The sequence below is a fragment of the Struthio camelus genome, chromosome Z, assembly GCF_040807025.1.
Source record: "Struthio camelus isolate bStrCam1 chromosome Z, bStrCam1.hap1, whole genome shotgun sequence".
NCBI classification, from domain to species: domain Eukaryota; kingdom Metazoa; phylum Chordata; class Aves; order Struthioniformes; family Struthionidae; genus Struthio; species Struthio camelus.
The window spans coordinates 12080609-12101463 of record NC_090982.1 but is presented as its reverse complement, the minus strand read 5'-3'; the positions used below and the strand labels follow the sequence as shown (position 1 = coordinate 12101463).

General features: G+C 42.1%; 1 protein-coding gene across 3 annotated transcripts in view; it reads right to left on the bottom strand.

Moving 5' to 3' along the window:
• Positions 1-4539: 4539 nt before the first annotated feature.
• The window catches only part of HOOK3 (hook microtubule tethering protein 3), a 93778-nt gene continuing 77462 nt past the window's right edge, over positions 4540-20855 (bottom strand). For 2 of the 3 annotated variants that reach the window (XM_068929071.1, XM_068929073.1), the window contains 4 exons: positions 20486-20590; positions 20294-20365; positions 19003-19139; positions 6731-9448 (listed from right to left, as the gene is read on the bottom strand). In XM_068929071.1, coding sequence (XP_068785172.1) covers positions 9433-9448; positions 19003-19139; positions 20294-20365; positions 20486-20590 — 330 coding nt within the window. In that variant the 3' untranslated portion in view covers positions 6731-9432. Of the gene's footprint in view, positions 5690-6730; positions 9449-19002; positions 19140-20293; positions 20366-20485; positions 20591-20855 lie in introns of those variants that run through there. The other variant, XM_068929072.1, reaches the window with a different exon arrangement.

Below are 20855 nucleotides of genomic sequence, written 5' to 3'. Positions count from 1 at the left end.
CAGATGGTGTTCTCAACAGAACTGTGACGTGTATGCTAATCCAAAATAATAGCAGCAAAAGAAATCAACCCATAGATTGAAGTTTAAGTTCCTTTTTAAAAAAAAAAAAAAATCCTCAAATTCCATTTGTTTCCACGTTGAACAGTACTAGCTTTGTTTTCTTTTAGTCTCTGCAACAGAAAATGTTTCAAGGGAAATACTACACCAGGCCTCTGGTTTATCCTAAGAGTTAACCCCAGTAGGGACTTTTTTATTGATTGTTGAGGATTTTCAAAAATTTTTCAAGCTGTAGTCTTTTCAAACACATCTGCACATTACAATAAGACACACGGTTCAATAAAGCATTTTCAAGACTGTTGTTCAGTTGATTTTCTTTGTTGTTGGTATATTATCTAGTTTCAGTCCAGAATTTCTTTTGCAGCTGTCTTTCATTCCCCACTGTATGCAAAGTTAGTTCATGTAGAAATCCTGGGTGATTTACATAAACACACTTTAAAATGTCGCATTTTGACAGGTGATTAAACATGTCATCTTAACCTCTTCACAGGTAGGTGAATTAAACTTTCCAGGAAAAAAAAAAAAAAATTTTAAAGGCTCTTCTCAGTGAATTTTTGGAATCTGTATATGGCTGGTCTGTTGAGGACGTTTGCATTGCATGATTTGCAAACTCTACTCCACGTACATACAGCACTTGAAGAGGCTGCTAACCTTTGCTGTCCATCTTCATTAGAATCTGAATATATGCTGACCTAAAATTAAGTTTAGGTATCACATTAAATCCTCTAGAAATGAAAAGTGGTTTAGATTTTCTTAGTTTAGAAATAATGCCAAAGTGTTTATTCTAGCGTTCCGCTAATTTGTATTTGCAGGAAAGTGTTCTTTCTTCACAGAGGTAAATTGCTCAGAATTTTATTTTGGGTGTTTCCAAAATGTGTTTATCTTCAAGGTGCTCTGGACTATAATGAAAAGGGTGTTTGAAGACTCGGAGAGAGCCTGTAGGGGCTGTGGCATCGTTGCTGTGTAAAGACCATGCTTTCAGAAAAGGGAGCTTAAGTAGTTGCCACAGCCAGAACTCGGCTCTGAGTTCAATGAAACCTCTGTGGGTGTACATCAGAAATTTGGTTGTCATGAACTCTTGGTGCAGCTGATGGGAAGCCTCACAGAAATTTTCATGAGGAGCAGGTGCTCTCCCTTGATGTGCAAGTTCACAGCTGGGCAGCAGTGGCTTGCTCCTGCTTGCCTGCATCCGTGTTGGCCAAGGCCTGTTGTAGGCTGCCCGTCACCTGTCTGACCAGTGGTGTCGCCCTTTGCCGAGCTGGGTGTTGTGCCTGGGTGCTGCTGCACTTGAGTCTGATGCAGAGGCATGGGGCACCCCGTGAATGTGGGGCTGCTAGTCATGTGTGAAGGTGCCAGCCGGGTTCTGCTGGGTCTCTTGCTTGCGCTCTGATCTGACACTGCCAGATTTCAGTGCAATGCTGGTCTTCAGCTAAAACAGCTTGCAAAAGAGAGTCCTTTTGCGAGGAGAGAAGCAGAAGGGTGTGTTTTACTTACCAATTTATTTAACAGTTGAAGGGATATGCAGACTTGCTGGAAGGCGTTGGGGAACACATCCCACTTGGGTGTCTGTGAAAACTTACCTTTTGATAAGAGCATGGTGCAATTTCGATTGTAACTCTAGTGATCTGCTTTAATAAGGTTTTTTTTTTTTGCTATCTGCTTGGGACAAAGGCAAAGTAAGACATACAAGGTGATGCAATAAATGGAATGAAAACTGGATTTTGACTTCCATCCAACTCTCATTTGATTTGGCAGATTTATGACTGCCTGAACCCCGTCCCTGGGATGTTCATGCAGGTTAGTTCCACCTTGTATTCAGGCAGACTTTCAGTCTTGGTTGTAGCCATGCTGCTGGAGCTTGTCAGAAGTACTGAACTTCAGCAGAAAGCCTTAAAACTGTCACTACTTCCAACTAGTAGTTTCTTTTGGAAATAAAGTTTTGCTCTTAGCCATCTCACAGAAGCTGGTCAGTTCTCTCATTTCTGTAATCAGTTGTTAACCTCTGCCAGCTTCATCTGCTGGAGTTTCTTTCCTTCCTCACACACTATCGCTGGCGAGAGTATGAGTTTTGATCTGGTATGTTCCCGTTTGGGGTGGGAACACACGCTGCAGCAGGAAAGGCTGGTCTTTCCCATAAGAAATAGCTCATCTGGAAAACGAATGGAAAAGAACGTAGCACCGTGTTTGGATGGAATTTAGGTCTTTCTTGGAAATGCGTGTTTGCAAACTAAGCATGGGCTGTGCTTGGCAGTGTAGCTCCAGCAAGCACCAGTAGTGTTTGTTTGTTTCACAGATCTTGCACAGATGGGACCAGCACAGCTGTTTATCTGACTGACTTGCAGTGAGGCTGGAAGTGGCAGCCTGGGATGGCTCTCTAGACAATGATGAAGAGTCAGTCTTACTCTTCCCCATGAGTCAGGGGCTTTAAAAACTGAGAAATGCATACATATGTGGAGCCTTGGTTTTTGGGCAAAGCTACTGTGCCCACACATCACCTGTGAGCACAAGTCCACACCTATGAAGAAGGCTTTGCAAACCAAGCTCAGCAGTGGGTGGCGTCTTTCAAATACAGACAGCACTATAGGCGTGGGAGCTTCACCCTCAGCTCTGTGCACAAACATTTAGGTGCCGGGCCTGGGGCTGAGGGCATGACAGAGAGTTAGTGGAGGCAAAGAAACAAAAAAAGAAAATACAAAAGGGGGAAGAAAAAAAATAAAACAGCACAGATGCTAGTGTGGAAGAAGACAAGGAGGAGCTCACCTAACGAACACAGTCTTTTTCACAGGGTGGCAATCAATCACGTCCAACAAGTAATCTTATGTAGCAGTGTCTCAGAGCCTGCACGTGGGAGGTTATGTGGCTAAAAGCACCTACAACTCAAGGCTAAAAGTGTGGCCTCAGTAGCTTGGCTGTGGGGTGTGGGCAAAGCACGGGTGGAAGACAACCTGCTGCAGCATTGCACAGGTGACAGCACTGCATGACAGCACTTGGGGAAGGGCAGCAGAGGGGCGCAGCAGCTTGCCACAGGGGAGAGAGCCGCTTCCTGCATTTACCGTCATGCAGCATGGGTGCCCTGTCGTGCATCCACTCACTTACTTATGGGTTGGGCTGCTGCATCCTGCCAAGCTGCCTGTGTGACCCTTGGACTCCCTGCTCCACTCCGCCGGCGTGTGCATCCTCCGCCCCCCCCCCCCCCCGGCAGGGGCTGCTCCCCTCTGCGGGGCCAACAACCCGAGGGGCAGGATGAGAGGTGCTGTGGGCCCTCCCTCCAAGGACTGAGGAAAGGGGGCAAACGGGGGGAGGGGAGGCACACAAAGCCCACCAGGGTCTGGTAGGAGAGAAGTAGAGGCATCTGTGGCACAGTGAAGGGACTGCCCGGGCCCGGGGAGGGGGGGGGGGGGGGCGTGGGAGCTCAAAAGGGGCTCCCTGGGGGAGCGGGGATTGTGTGGAGGTGGGAGGAGGCAATTAGTACAGCAAAAGGAGGTAAGAGGTTTGCATCGGGGGAACAAGAAGATAGCAGGGGCGATGCTAATTGGAGGCCGAAGTAATAATTAAGGTGAAGGGACTGAGAGGGGCAAAGGGGAGGGACAAATCCATCACTGTCAGCTGGAGGCAAGTCTGACAGCTCCCTGCCTCTACCCTATGCTGTCCCTGGCTCCTGAGCGACCTGGCCACCCTCCACCGCCTCGTCCTCAAAGCCCGTCACCCCAGGGCTCTCCCCCTCGCTACCTGAGCGAGATCGGGCAGAGCCAGTGTGGGGGCCAACCTGTGACCACGCCAGCAATGTCAACTCTTGCGGCAGCGCCCGCACACAGACCAGGCTGGAGCTGCTGGCTCCGCATCAGGGCATGCAGCCCTGGGTGTGCAGAACAACAGGACTTTGCCCTCCCATTTCTGCTCTCCCACCATTCCTTGTTGGGGGAACAACAAGGAGGGTGGGAGGGGGTAGTCACAAGGCACTTGTGCATCCTTCTCAGCAGCGGCCCCAGGCACAACGCCTGGGGACTCAGTGTCTGCTGCTGGCCGTTGCCTTCTCTTTCCCAGTAAACAAGTTGGAGCCAGGCCTGATTCTTAGCATCCTGTTTCTCATGTCTTCCCCCTCCCCAAAATTGCAAAGCAATTTAGCAGTACAGAAAGGAAGGCATCTGTTTCTACTCATATTAGCAGTGAATTTTTTTTCCCCTCCTTTAGCTACCGCTATAGCTGAACTTTGATGGGCTAGCCAGATCTGTTGCTTTCCAGGAAAAGCCAGGAGGTTCATGTTTTCTGAGGTACTCCCACCAATCTCCTTTGCACAGGCCTTGGGGAATGAGGCAAGAAGTTGTCATTTGCATAGCTAAGACATGGCTCCTGTGAGTAGGCCTGAGCCAGGAGTCAGGCATATCTGCTTTATCAGAACAACTGGCACCAAAAATTCCCTGCTTGTACAAGTTCAGGTAAATGTTTTCAGGTGTTTTTTGTGTTGACTCATTTCAACCCAAATAGGCAAGGTATAGCTTTATTTTGCTCAGGTTAGATTTCCATCTTTATGCAGCATCCTTAGCACATACAATTTCTACCCTGCACTGACAGGCTGGTACTGGTGTGTCAGTAATGCCACTTCTCACCCTGTGAGTGGGCTCTATGGGTACCTCCGAGTGTGCATGGAAAAACAATCACCAAAAAACAGCTGCCCAGAGAGGGAAAATGCACCTGCTGAGAGGCTGTGTGTGGAAAGTCTCCTAAGGACTAATCAGGCCCAGAGACCAGGATCCTCTCGGATGAGGAGGAGCCATTAAACTCAGCACACAAGGATTGGTCAACTTAGCTCAGGGCTACCAGCACGCACTGGCACCGACGACAACCACATCCAAGCAGGCAGTGGCTGCTAGACGCAGACAAGGACCGTGGTTTACAATAACATGGAGGAAACAAGGGGGCCCTTCAGGGACTTGCTGAACACTTGTCTGACAAGGCAGCCTCCAGCCTGACCCTCTGCCTCTGAGCACAGCCCTGGCGCTGGCCCCACGCCCTGCTCCAGCCGGGGAACAGCAGGCAACGCCGTGCAGGCAGATGAGCTACATGAGGGAGTAAGTGAACGCATGATGTGAGTAATCATCTGCTATTAATAACTACAGCTTGCCTCTATTAACAATACTAGCTTAATGAAGAAAAACTGTCCTAGTCAGCATGAGTTGTGATTTGCGTTTCTCCCACTCATCCCACTAGCAAAGCTTGCAGCAGCCTCTCCTTTTTCCTTTATTCCTTTGAGACCAAGTGCTGAGGGCAAGGCAGCCAGCACAGCTCACAGGGACAGAACCATCACAGAGGGTTCATGTCCCCACCTCTACTTCCATCCCCTCCCCACTTCTGTCCTAGGGACCCTACCTCTTCTGAGGGCGCCAGGGGTTCCTTCGTCCCCTGTCCCTGAACTGTATTTTATGGTGGTTGCTATCTCAGCTGAAATTGTTCTTTCCTGGGGTTGAAGCTTGTCGTCCAGGTTTTCACAAGGCCACGTGGTGGTTCTTGGTTTCTGCAGGGAATCACTCCACCCCAAAACAAGGTTGGACAGAGACTCATCCTCTCTTCACGCCTTAGCTGATCGTGCTTAGCCTTGCACCACCCTTTCCTTTCCTCTGTGGTTTCTTATGCCCTAGGAAACAAAGGCAACAGGTTATCTGCTGGTAAGGACACGCCACCGCAGCCTGCTCCAGCCCTCACCAGTGGCACCCACCCTTGTGGTGGTGCCCTGCAGTGTGAGGACAGAGGGATCAGCTGTTCCTGAGGTGGTTCTTTGGGTTGTACCAGGGCTACCAGGTAATTCAGTTCCAGCTGAAAGCATGGGCTCTCCTCCCTGTACAGGTGATTTTCTTTGCTGGGACGTCTGCAACCACCTCTTACTGTCCTTTTTTTTGGAAATAACTATAACTTGTACTTCTTTTAAAGATTTACTAGAAATACCAGAGGAAGTAATCAAGTGCTCAACCACCTCTTTAGCGTCTATAGTCTTAAAAGGGTGGTTATTGCTGCGTGTTTGCAATCAGAAAATGGATAAAAAACTGCAGAGGAGTAGGATCAGAATCTGCATCTTGGAACAAATGCATAGATATTTTATTTTGATATATGGATTAGCAGCCTTTTTTTTTAAAAAAAAATGTAATTATTAATTGAAGGCAGCAGTAAACGGAATCCTTGCTGCTCCACTCATCCTGGTTGGACTTGTTAGCAGCTGACTCCAATGAGATAAACTGTCAGCTGGTTTCCCATACACCTGTGGTAACACCTTTTTTGTTTATCATTTGCTGTCATTCATTTTCTAGAATACTAACTTATTTAGGGCTCTAATTCCTTCCTTCTCAAGCCTGGAAGCAGCACCATCTTTTTCACATAGCTTTGTAGTTCAAGTCAGCAGCAGCCTACACATCTCCATGCACTACAGGCAAAAGCATCAACTGACTGCTGTTTGCTGTTTCACCTTGTCTGCATTTCTTGTTATCTAATTTACACTTGCTTTGTATTCTCCATGCTATTCCCAATCCACTGATATCCTTGGTAATCACCAGCTGGCTGCAAAAGGCACCACCAGCTAACACCATCTTACATAGCAAATAACACTTCAGACTCAAACCTGTAATTTTAACATGTGTTTTGGCTTCTGTTTATAACACAGTACTGAACAGAGGAAAAACAAGCATTTACATTTTATATAAGCCTTTATTTACAACTTGTTTAACAACTGTACACTCTTCTGTAACCCTGGAAGCATTAGTGTATTTCACTGGGAAAAATATTAAATGTTTTAATTCTAATGATCATTACTGAGAATTTTTTGTCTATATACAGGTATGTATATATTAATACTGCTACCATGACAATCTGGTAGTTACAGAATTCATAGGTGAACGGAAATGGGAAATTAATGTTTTGACGCTCTAGGAATCCATTCTCTTACCAAAAAAAAAATATATCACCAGTAATTTCACAAACAGTTACTTTGATAATTGGTCAACACTTAATTCAGGACTGTCAAACAAGCTGCTATTAAGAAAGTAAAAGAAGTCTTCTATGCAGCACAAATGAAGTTAGTATATCAGACATGCTGGAGATCACTTCTGAGTTGGGAGCTGGCAAAAACTTCATGACAGAGATGCTAGGCAAATCTAATTAAAACAGCCAGCTCATTTACTGAAAGTTACTGGCTCCATCTGGCATTTCTCTGCCGATAATTTTTGTCAAGCTAAACACACTTACAAATAAATGACTTCAGGTTCAAGAACAACTGATACGTAGTTTCTAATATGCACAGACCACTGGGAGAAACGAGCTCCACTTCGCCTCGGGACACCCATCCAGACAGGCACAGCAAAGCCAGCCACCCATCCACCACGCACAGAAATACCAGCTTCAGAAGTCCTGCAACTGCGAGGCCTGGGGAAGGCACGTGGTCCCAGCTGCAGCAGCACTTGCAAACGTGATGCAAACCATGCCCTTAGTACCCAACAAAAAGAGAAGTTTTGCTACCACAGCTTGCCCTAAGGCTTAATAAGAGATCTACGGCTACGACCTGAAAAGATCCAAATCCTTTAGCTCTCCACAGGACTCGGTCTGATCAAGGTGCTCCCACCTCTGCTGCGGGAACCCTTGGCACGTCCCTGCTTGGTACTTCCTACGGGTCAAGTCAGACTTCACTAGTCCTGGATCCTGGTGGACCAAGACAGACATGTCCCCATCTCCTAAACAGCAGGGAGCATTCCCAGACTGCTCTTGGCCAAAGAGCTTCTGGCAGCCACAGGCTCCTCAGTCTGTCTCTACTCACCCAGGAGAGAGCAAGCCTCAAGCTTCAACCTCTCTTGGGATCTTAACGCTCATCCCCTGCACAGTCAGCCTGGAGCCTGGTTCTCACCAGCCCTTCCCCTCAGCACGGGGCACACACCTTCCCGTGAAAACACAATACTTCTCCAGCGTGGGGGTGCTCACGTGAAAAACAGGGGTCATGGTTACAGCTGCGGGCCCAAACACACAAAACTATTATTGCAGTAAGCAGGGTAAAGACATGTTTATATTTTTGCAGGACTGAGGTCCAAGTGAGCAAGAATAGGGTTTCTCTAGAATCGGACTTAAACCAAACAACATAAAGTACTCATCATTCATTCATTCTTTTCAGATTTTTTGGCAAGTCCTACGGCTTAAAAGCCCCCTCCCCTATATGTTACAGACTAACTCCTATACAATAAATGTCTATCCCCAGAACACAACAGCACCCGCTCATCTTTGAATCCTGCCGGTGCTGGAGGTCCAACACAAAATGAAAATACAGTAGTAGTACAAATGTGCAGATATTTAAGAATATTAAATAAGCAGCTTTTAAAATTAATATAGGCAGCACAAAGCATTTTGAGTTACACTGTCTACATACGGCAAAATCTTATAGCAAAACTTCATAATACAAAGAAACAGCCATGCTAGTGCAATTGGAAATGAAATAGCTAAGACTGGGATCAGGAGGAAAAAAAAAAAAAAAAGGTAATAGTACAGGTAAAAGATAAACGATCCAAATTATAAACTGGCAAGGACCATATGCATAATACTGAAATTGTAGACTGCTTTCATACTTGTTATCTCCATCCATGTTCTTTCCTCAGATTGTTTAACAATTGTACAGGAATTGGAAAAAATGCCTCTGAAGGAAACTGACAACACAGCTAAAATGTAGAGAGAAAAATACGACAGCCACCAACTACTGTGTATATACATAATAAGGAAGCAGGCAGTGTCTGTGAACAAAATACTGCTCAATAGTTTGCCTGGCTCGGAGATTATCAGATGAATCTTGCTTGGTTTTCTAAGGAAGATGGGCTGGCCAAGCAGTGATTCATTAGTCATTTCTCCTGTGAGAACACCTTCTCGGCTCTAATTAAAGATTCCAAGTGGATCCGTTAAGGGTACGTTTACTTTAAAATTGCTCCAGTAACCAAAAGGTGCTTTCATGAACTCACTGAAACTAGACTTTTATAGTTCAGTACATGAAAATGTCGCAGGAAGTCTGTGTGTTAATACTGTTAATCAGAATTAAGTTAAGTGGACAGACAGGACAGAAGTAAAACGTAGAGCTGACAGCGCTCTTTCAGTTTGCAGAATGACTTCTGTGGACTTCTGAATACTGGATTTTCTCTCTTCTAGCCTCATAGGAGACTTTTTGTGACGCGAGAGAGAAAATTGAGATGGGAAATGGGGAAGCCACTCCCCAAGATGTAAGTTTCTCTGCAAGTGGATCTCTCTCTTTGAAACCAGATGCCCGTGAGTCTTAAGTGTAGAACAGGTTAAGTTTTGGTTATGCAGTCTGGACAGAAAAGCAAGTCATGCACTGAACAGTCCCTGTTACAATAATGCTGCAGGTCATGCAACCACATCACTGCAAATAAAGAAAATAAAGAAGAAAGTTATAAAGCAGCAAACATACCATTACTGTTAAAAAAAACAAGAACAGAGTAGGCATTTTCAAAGCAGTTTAGTAAGTCCATCTCTACTTAGAGTTGTGCAAATTCATGGAGGATATGTCCTTGCTAGGCCAAATCTTCAGCTTCATAGGAAGATTAAATGACAAAAATTGGAAGGAGCAACAAAACTGAGCCTTGAACAATGTCTAAATTCAGTCAGACTTAAATACTTCCTTATAAAATCCTAAAGAGCACCACTCTCAACTTACACAGCTATGGAAATTAAATTTACTCAGCTATGAAAACGTCTCAGGCATTCCTGCTGTCTGTGAGTATGATCGATTCAAAAAACCAAAAACAGAATATAAAGTGAAAGGTGCCATATGGTTCTATGCAAAAAGGCAATCAAGGTCGTAACGACTCTGCGTGAGCCTTCAAGCTCTGAGCACCATGGGAGACTCCGTAAGTGTTTATCTTTCAAAGTTAATCCTGTGCTGCGATGTTAAGATCACATCACTGCTGTCTTACACTGGCAAGCTCGATCCATCTCACACAAACACAGGTTTTAATCATAGGAAAATTACAGGGATTCCAATTCAAATATGCCAAGCAGGAGCCACTGAACAGTCCAAGGGGCACATCATGAGGCAATGGAACCGCATCCAGGTTTGGAACGGAACAGGATAGATTCGGGTAGTGCTCCATCCTTGCTAATATACCCTCCTCTTGGCCAGTGCAACTGGGCAGGTGGAATGCTTTGCTAGCACTGCTGTGGTGGTTTCAGGTCTCCCACGTAACACGAATATCCCTACACAGCATGGCACAGCGCTATCTGCTCCGTTCTGATTCTCTCCCATCTCACCGTGATGCAGAGAGTAAAATAGTTTCATGAGACAGAAATCACACTGTGTGAGTTGTCTCTCTTCTCCCCTTCCCCTCTGAAGTATTGCACCGATTTAAAATGGTTCCAAGACCAGTTCCCGTGATAAGAACAATCCAGGTTAAATACATTAGGGAAAAAACATTTATAACTAAACTTTAGGATTTACTGGAAATAAAACATTCTTTCAGTTATAAATCCTGTAGTTTGCGTATCCCTTCCTTTACCTTCTCATCCACCAACCCAGAATACTAACTGTTTTTGGAAAGCACATAGGAAGAACAGGCAACAAATCAAATTAAATAAAAACAGAAAATACTTCAAGTTAAGATACTCAAAGTAGAATCTGACGGTGTATTTTGAGTAATTATGTCTGAAGTGTGTTACTGTGCTTGCTTAGCATTGCTTGTGTGCATAAATTTAAGTGTTGAATGAGTTCAAGATTAATAATATGAAGACTATTGTGGTTAGCCTATAAAAAAGATTAAATGTTCACGCTACGTAAGTATGCATCTGCCCTATTCTCACCTGGAAATGACCTAGTTCAGACTTGCCATGTAGCAGCGCTCCATGTATCCTGTTGCACGTTAACAGAACTGACATTATAGGTTTGTCTTTGAGTTGTCAGTAGTTCTAAGAGGTCTTGTAAACTCCGGACAGTATGTTCTCTTCCAAGAACACACAAATACCCTGATTCATCTGAGAACTAGAAATTTTGGTCTTGTTCTAGAATAAGCGCCCGTTAATTTCCTTCTCTTGGAAAGTCACCTGAAATCAATCAATCACTCTAAAAGCTACCTGGTGAGGCAGCAACACTTCAGGAGATGAGAGAAAGGGGAGATGTGAAGGCACATCCAGCCAGCACAACTTGTCATTGCTTCTGTGGCTTCTTCAGAATGAGATAACTCATTCAGCAGAGATCTGTCCACAGAATAGTGACCTCCTCTTTCTTCCGTCTCTGCCAGCGCAAAATACAATATACGTAGCTGAAGGCTGAGGGCTAGCCTAGAGGATTACTTCTTAGTGAGAAATTACAGTATTCAGTGCCAAATCTCATTTTCTCTACTTCATCGCAAGTGATTATAACTCCTTTAAAACCTCCTTAACTTCTCTCTCTGCTCCCGTGTTATTTCCAAGGCACAGACATGTCTGGGACATCTCCAGCCCATCTCAGCTGCCTCTCCTTTGCACTAACCTTGCTAGCTTGGAAGGTACCAATCAACACAAGAACTTGTAATTCAAAGCACCGTTCACACAAGCCAAACCAGATGTAAACAATAGCACACATCCTCTCTAAGCAACTACTTCTCTTCTGATCAGGCTGGTTTTGGTCCTAAGAGAGACTAGGCTTTCCGCAGCCAGTGATCTGCTGTCTTTAAGTATTACTCCGTAGTCCAGTCACCAAAGCAGTCAGAGCAACACAGTCTACTTACTTTCAAATCCAGCATGCCCTTCCCAAATATTTCTACCAAGGTTCTGCTTTAAATTATCTGCCTCTAGCTTTATTTTCTTGCAGATTCCCTGACTTCATTACTTACTGGCTTCTGCTGTTAAATTTGTTTTCCACTTTCTCCCTGTACTGTGGTGTTTCCTTTAGACTTTCTAAAAGCGCATCTTGACATAGTATCTTCCAGTGCTGCATTAACACCGCTTTGCATTTTTATAGCTCTTAGAATCCCAGAATATAAAGTAGATCATACATTTGAAAAAGTGGGGCATTGCAATGTCATGTTTATTACTATTCCCAGATTTTACCGACACTGTTAAACGAAAGCTTTAAGATACCTCTCGTAACTGGAAATTTGCTCACCCTCTTGCTTACTACCCTTTGATAGCTGAGAATTACAATCCAATGCTTCCGTAAAATTTGAAGTTACATAACGAATGCTTTATTCACATCTAAAGCAAAATTCTAATGCTTTCAATTGCAACTATTTTCTGATCCAGTAAGTGTTACTCTGTGATCGCCTCTTGAAATCCTGCTCATTTTAACGATCATGCTAACAACGCAGCAAGCATGCTAACATGCGAGCAACCAGCCTTCGTGCCAATTTTCTCTTCTCAAAGTTAATTTCATTATTAGGGATTCAAGTTCCATTTCCGAAATAGCCTAGCCTAACCTATAGCTATGAAAATATTTGCTGTTGCAATAGTTCAGATTTGTGCCATGCTGCAGTAGTTAACAGCTCCTCAACGTGCTGTTAGATGACCACCTTCGTAAAAATTAAAATAACCCCATTGCTCTCTGCAACATTTGATATTCTAACTTCAACTGGTGGTAAAGAACGTCTCCAAAGCCAAGCAATGAATAATGTCATCACCAGATAGGAAAGGCTTCCTGACTGTCCTGGTACAGCCTCCGCTAGCAACACTTTTCGTGTTGTTTGGATCATGTTCTGACATCAGTAGCAATAGAAGGTCAGCAAGAGACTTTGCTCTGACTAGGGTTCGACGGGATCTGCCCTCAGTCTGGAACCAGCGTGCAGCGTTAAGGAGACTGAAGGTTACGCCAGCAGTTTTCCAAATGACTTTGTACATACATAGCAAACAGCAACATAAGACATTCTCGATCTGCCATCTTAGCAAACTTACGCAGAGATCTGTTTCAGAACAACCGCATTACCTTGGCAAGGCCAACAAATGAAGGGTGGAATCTAGGTCGTAATAAATTAAATAACAAAAACATCCATTAGCTTCTAATAGATGAGGACTTCAGCTACATCATTTATCACGAGCTCCTACTGATCCACTGGCTGATTTGATACTGAAACAATTTGTTTGGGAAGCTGCCTTAGCTATATGCCAGGTGTTCCTTCAACGTCCCATGGGTTTGTGTGATTTGCCAAGTTTTCTTGGGCTTTTCAATCTACATTCGTTCACTACTTAATTCAATGAGCTGATACTTTAAAAAAAAAAAAAAAAAAAAAAAAACCCTCGCAAAACAATAAGCTCACAAAAGTAAAGTCAAGGAGGAAAAAAAGTGGGATGGGGACGCAAAACTACAGAAGTCCTCAGGCTCTCCAAATAATGCAATAAGAATAACAGCAGAAACAAAATCTCCAGGGATTCCCTGTATCAGATGCAAGAAGTCTTAGGTTGCTGTGCCTCATAAAGACAATTTCAGACTTATTCAAATAGCGAAAGCCTCCAAAATGTAATCAACTGCAACTCAAAACTAATTAAAAGGAGAACACTTCCAAAAGCTATTTCGTTTCATCAAGTTTTCAATCTATAGCCACAAAGCAACATGTTGACAGACATACTAGCCTTCAGGTTTTTGTACTCAATGAGCTTCTCTGAACAGTTGCATGCATCTGCCTCCTCCCCCTTCAAACTGAGGAACTCACCCCTTATTGGCAGTTTTTCCTGCTTTTCTGGACTTCCAGAGAGGGAAAAAATATCATAGGAGCAACGAAACACAATCTATTGTGCTAGAAAGTTCTTTAAATCCTTGAGAGTGACAACCTGGAGATGTGGCTAGTATCCTACGTACAACCTGACATCTCTTCACCTTGCCCCTTGCTGACGTGAAGTAGGCTTGTGGAGACGTTCTGAGGGCAAGCAAGGCTTACTGCATCCATTCCTTGCTCCTACCCCACCCTGAAAGATCATGAAAGGTTTTCATTCTTTCTTCTGATGAAAGGCATGAAGTAGGAAAGCCAATCCAGAACGGGGCTGGTCTGCTCAGGTCTGGGAAGGGGCGTGTGTCTGGGCTGCATGCAGTCTTTGCAGCTAAAAACTTCATTCATCCCATTTCCTGCCTACCTGATCTTTACATGCAAATTGTTAAATTTGTAATGATCCACATTTTCATTTTAACAGAATGCTAAATGTGTCACATTGCCAGCCTTAACTAATAGAGTTATAAGGAATGGCTTCCGAAAAGGCTTCTTTATAAGTAGTTGATATCCTGAGATCACACTTCAGCCATAATTCAGTTTCTGAACTACTCTGTAAGTGACATCCCTGCAGTATTGACTTAAAGGAAAATACACACCTGAAAGTATTTCCTGAAAGACAAACCTCTCTCAGCAATTTATTCACACAATATAGGTGAGGGAAAGGCCTGAAAAAAACAGCTAAGCTCGGTTTGGGAAAGTCTGTCAATACAACATTACTGCTGAACAGAGTCCATATTCTACCTAACACACATGTGCAAAAATCCACAAAAAGTCAGAATTAAATATCTGACTCTGAGTGCAAAAATACTTCCCTCATCAATCCTTGCAAAAAGTCAGGATGTTTGGGAAGGGAAAAAAATCTCCATAAAGACAGTATAATTCAGGTACTGTTTGCCTCACAAGGAGAAAGAAAAATTAGCCACATTCAGGACACTGTGTTTTCCTCATAATCACTAACTAGAGGAAAAATCAAGTGGTGAGATGATCATATTTTTTCAATTATCATATATACAGAAAGCATCAACACACCAACATAATCAAACTCACTAAAAATCTTCTAGGAAGCCACTAAGTGGAGAGTCTCATAAACAAGAGAACTGAGGAAAAGTAAAAGCTACTTGCACGTGTCAAAACACAGGGAACTTTAAAACCGCCAAATCCTCTTGAATTTTCTGGACAGGCTGCATATACCACTTACCATTAAGATTATCATAAAGCAACAACAGCAATAGCCAATGTAAATTCTTTCAAATGCAATGAATATAAATTTGCCAGTGCTCCTTACACAAACAGAAAGCCACAAAACTTCCAGAAGTATTACTACAAACTCTAGTGACATCAGAACAGGACAGGATTCCCAAAAGCTTATTTCCAAGAACACAATGAGAAGCACTTTGTAGCCAGTATTTACTTCATTTTGCAACATTTACAGCTGTGTGCTCTAACAGTATATTTTCCTTTGCACTATGGGTGGAACATACTTCCTTTAAATTAAACTGTTTCAGTTTATATAGTACCTAGAAAGCACGTGGCGTGATCCAAGGGGTTAAGTGCTGATTTCAGGAAAACAGGGAACCTGAATATTCTTTTTTATAGTGTCTAATTATGCGTGCTAGAACTAACTCTTCATGGAAGTGTACAAACTAGACAAAACACACATCCTTAAAGATCAAAAAATAAGCTCCAGCTCCTGAACAGTAAACATATTTGTGCATTCCACTGTTATCTTTTGCTGGCACTTAATTCAAATATTCAGGAAAAGATCCTTCCGGACAGATCCTTGGCATATAATTTAGGAATGTACTCTTACAAACTCTTCAGCTGCGTTATCACCACCCTGAAGAACCTCTTCTCTTTAAGACCACCTTGTAGGGTTTTTTTTGTCGTTTGAGGGCAGTGTACAATGTTGATTTAATAATTATACAATATAGTTTTAATGTAATTAGTTTTTTATGCCACACAAGTTGTTACTGTAATGAATTCTGAATTCTGTTTTGCAGCTTATGTTCTTTTATTACGGAAGGTATACAAGATAAAATGTTCCTTAGCAGTTCATCTGTACAGGTTCTTAGTCCCTGAAGTTCTGCTCTGATCCACTGTTTCTAATACCGTACTACTTGCAAGGACACCTAACTAGCAAGGTTCCTTAAAAGAAAAATATCGAAGCTGAATCCTTTCAATGAAAAAACCATTCTTGTTATAGGGAAGATTTAATGATGTGAAATTCACCACCTGCATTCAAGAGAACCATCCACACCCAAGGATTAAGAACTGATGTACGGAACAGGTAACAGGAACAAATGCTAAAGAATAAGGAACCATATTGCTGCCGATTACCATTAGAAGACAAAACATATGACCTACTGGAACCAGATATAAACAGATTACCTTCACAGGTATTTCTGTAACACTGCAGTATGATTTTACATTTTTAAGTATAACACAAATTCTGGGAAATACCAGAACTTCTAGGAATTTGGGAATTCTCAGAAGACAAAATAATTGTTTGATCTTGACTGACAATTACTATGAGCAGCAGTTAAGCACAGCATCAATATTACTCTTTTTTTGCTCTTACATATACAATGATGAATAAGACGTTTTTTCTTGGAGAGAACTACGGAAAACATTGCAATGTCACATCTTATGGGAAAAGGAAAGGTAAAAAAGAGGAGACACTACAAAACAGAAGATAAAAAACCAACAAGTACCAAAAAGGAGATGAAGCCATGAGAGAGAGAAAAGTAGAAGCCATAAGGGAGGCATCTAATCAGCGTCTGTTCAGTGCCTAACCTGTCAGAGACCTCCGCCTATGATCAAAGCCTTGGAGGTAAAACGGTAAAGCAAAGGTTAAAACAATCCAGACGCGTAGATTGTATTCCATTTACTGTAGACATGCATCTCATCAACAGCAAAAGTAAATTAAATGATTAGACAAATTTAAGTGATAGAACCTCCCATTAAAGTCCTGGTATCCCTTTCTTTCACAAATAGGCTTTGGCAGTTTGCTAACTGACAGAGCTGGCCAGATAAAAGGAGTTTTAAATATCCTTGGGTTCTCTCTCTGGGTGATAAAAAACACCGTACTCTCAATCAAGAACACAAAACTCACGGAGAGAAATCATCATACTTGCTACATTGCACGTATAACTCGCAGTAATAAATTCTTTAAATGATTAAAATGGAGTGCACAAGACTGTGAAGATAAAAACTTCACACAAAACAAAAACCGCCATCATCTTGCTAGATAATCTGGGACTTCTGCCCCTTTAGCGTTCTGTAGCTCATTAAAAGACAGCAAAAAAAGCATCACCTTACTGAGACATAGAAATTGTCCTAAATTAGCTTTACACTGTTACTTTTCTAGGCATGAGATATTTTCCCTATCTCATCTAATCTTGCATGCGTAGTCCAGACATGACATATGTTGAATTAAAGATAATTTTTAGAAAACTAGTTATTTCCAAATCTGAGCAATCAAAGAAAAACTTATATGCAGTTAACAGACTTCAGCAGACGCTGAAGTATTGCTGGAAAAAAAAAAATCAGAATTGAGATAATTTTTCAGACCTATTGAATGCATTTCTTAGCCTAGATTACAATAGACAACCTACTCAAAAGATAAAGCAATACCTACAAATGGCATTCGCTTTCTGTCTAGGTCTGCCTGCTTTAATGAACCTAGGCTCATTCCCGTTGTAAATTAATACATATCTTGGAACGCTAATAAAAGCTAGAACGTCTTTTGTCTGAAGAGATTTACAAAAAGAAAATGTCTTCACTAGGGAAAGCATTACAATAAGGGAAAAAGGATAAATTCAGAAACTCAACTGTATGCACATTAGGGACCAGTCTGAAAGAAAAACGTTTAACGCTCAAGTTCCACAAAATGTGTGTGTTCAAAACATCCAGCTAATACTCAGAGGTCCTTTGTGTCCCATCAGTTCTTTGATAAAAATAGCAAGGAGAGCATAAAGTCACCCAGGAGATACTCAGAACGTTGTAGAAACAGGGCCTAAATTAGCAGTAGGGACCACCATCCACCCCCCTCACTGATCCAAAAAGAAGGTGCTATAATGAGAGTGCCACATCATTAGTCAGCTACGTACTAAAAACTTGGAACAACAAATGACACCAATTTTCAAAATCAGCAACAAACTCACCTCAAGGCACTAGTACCCTTAGTAAGGCAACTGATATAATCACAAACCGAATGAATATATGAAAGGCAAGTCCTCTAGGAGGGGATGAAAACTGGAATACATTAGTATCTGCAATATTTGTCTGGGCCTTGATCCATTATGTACTGTTAGCGCAAAATTACAAAATTTTAAAACAAATACCTTCTTTAAAATGGATAATGCTGTAGCATGTTAAAGCATTCCAAGTATTTCTTAATCTTTATGTAATTTATATTAAGCATACATTTGACCAAGAAGAATGGGATAAACCATTTGAAAATACTCATCTGTCAACAAAGAGATAACACCAGTTGATAAACAAGAACGGATATATACCATTTTTAGGGAAGAACAAAAGAATGACTGAAAAAAAAATCATCCTGCTTCCCTCCTAGAGGCTAATAATAAAGCAACTTTTGTACACAGGACATAAAAAACCCTAGCCAAACCAAAAAAAAAACTTTCTGAAAGACATGGCAAAGGACATTGCTGGATCACTCTTGTTGCAAATGGCGAGGTTTTTAGCTGCACATGTATTTCACAATAGCATTAGATTCTAGTTTTGCATTTCCTGTAATGGGTTTTCAGCTTCTTTTTTTTTTTTCCCCTCCTCTCCAAAGCAACAGGTTACACCACAATAAACGCCTAGCTCCTTTTGAAGGAAGATAGTCTTATAAAGCATAACAACCCTTGGAGGCACAAAAGTATCAATTGTGACAGGAAATTTACATTGTTACACAGCCTACCTGAGGCTTTTCATAAAAGAACAGGCTTCATACAAAAAAGACTCTATTACTATACACCACTCCTCCAGATGTTTTCAAAACTTTGGCACACTCAAAAAGGCAGAGAAAGAGAGAGATGGACTCCAAGAAAATATAATCAAAGGGCATTATAGAACAACGAGAAACCATACTGAAACCCTTTCCAGGGCTGAGAAGTAACAGTGGTAACAAAGGACAAAGACAGAGAAGAATGCTGGTTGATTTTCCTTGAATGTTGTCATGTGCAACAGAGGTGGCCTGGATCAGAGGGCAGTTTTCTTTCTAAGGGCAAGGTTTCTCTACCTTGCCGTTGCTGGCTGGACATGACCCGGGTAAGATCTCCTTGTGCTCGTGGCTTGCCTTTGTCTAGCCAAGAAGGACTGTCCCGAGCCTGTACTAGCCAGTCTGTCTTCCGCTGCTTTTTTATGCAGAGTCATTCCCTATGAACAGAGAGAAACTTATCAGAGAATATCAACACGCAATACTGAACACACCACTTACTTACGTTTTGTTTATTAGCTCTTCTTCACCAGCACTGACTATCCTAATTTGAATTTCAAACATGAAGCATTGCATTTTTAAGGATGAAGGCGCCTAAGATATGCTTCCTGACCCTTTTCAACGTGTTCCTTCTTTTTAATCACTGTCCAAGTTCAAAGTAACTGTAGAGAAGAAGGACCTCAACGCCTCAGATCTGAACACGTGCTTCTGCACACGAACACAGAGTACGTGAACTGATCTTGTGAAAAGTGTCTCCTCCGCATCTCCTTCAGGAAGTTGAGCTAGAAGAGTACTTTTCTAAATTCACCCTCTGAAAACACGAGCTTACTAAAAAAAAGGCAGGACCTCACTCTGAGTGAAAATATGCTTTTAGCAAAAGTTAGGATCTGAGAAATCTTCTCACTGTAGACCAGGAGGAATAAGGAAAGGGAAAAAATAAAGGATGAACACATTGTGATGTGCTGTGTGTAAAAGCAGAGGTTAGCTAAGAGGAAGAGGCAGGTAAAGCTATCACCACTTATCTTAGTGTTCACGACAGTCGTCGTGAATCAAAGAAGAAAGTAAATTTGAGCACTTCAGTTACTAGTGTAACTGAAGGGCTAGAATTACAAAACAGAAATCTGAGGCTTCCTTTCCTCCAAAATGTGCTGGTTTGGATTCTGAAACTTCAAAATGACACCAAAAACTTGTTTTTCATATTCTGAACTCTGGTTTAATTTGCTGTTTTCAGAACGACTTTCTTCAGCTTTTTAAAGTTCATTTAATAAACTCCAAGGTTATCTTGAACACATAGGAATATACTCTTATAGAGTGAGGACTTAAAAATGATTAAAAGCATTGTGTGTCTGTCTGTGTCTGTGCGTGTCTGTGCGTGTCTGTGCGTGTCTGTGCGTGTCTGTGCGTGTCTGTGCGTGTCTGTGCGTGTCTGTGCGTGTCTGTGCGTGTCTGTGCGTGTCTGTGCGTGTCTGTGCGTGTCTGTGCGTGTCAGATGACACATTTCAAACCAAAATTCACAGATAAATGCAGACTGCAATAAACAACACAGAAACAAGTAATATTAACCTTTTCAATTCTTTAAAATAGAAATTCTTACCATATTGTACCAGGCACTAACGATAAGTTTCTCCTCCATCTCTCTTTGACTCTTTGTTTTTTCATATTCTTTCTGAAAAACCCCCAAAAGCATATATTTAAAACAAAGTATATTAAGTATTAGAGAAGAACAGTCAATACCTTAAAACCACTGAGGAAACACCAAATATCTACTGAAAAACATGGAGCTTACCTCTAACGAATGAAACAATCTGTCCTGTTCCTGTAATTGATTTTTCAGAGCCTGAATCTCAGGAGCTGCACCTTGGTTTTGTTTAGGATCTAAGGTACGGATGACCTGTGAGAGAAAATCAAAGTTTGCTTTTAATTAAATACTGCAAAAGACATCTAACTGAAGGAAAGGACATCAAGGAATCATAACTACGTAAGGTAGGCTAAGAAATACAAAAGTGACTTATGTCAATGGTACGAAATGACACTTCATTGTGAAAAAGAGGGAAGTACGGTTTTAAGAGGCTGACTAATACAACACAATCTCAACAGCCAGGGTGACGACGGCTTTGTCTCTGAACACCAGTCACGAAGTGTGAAGAGCATCTGAA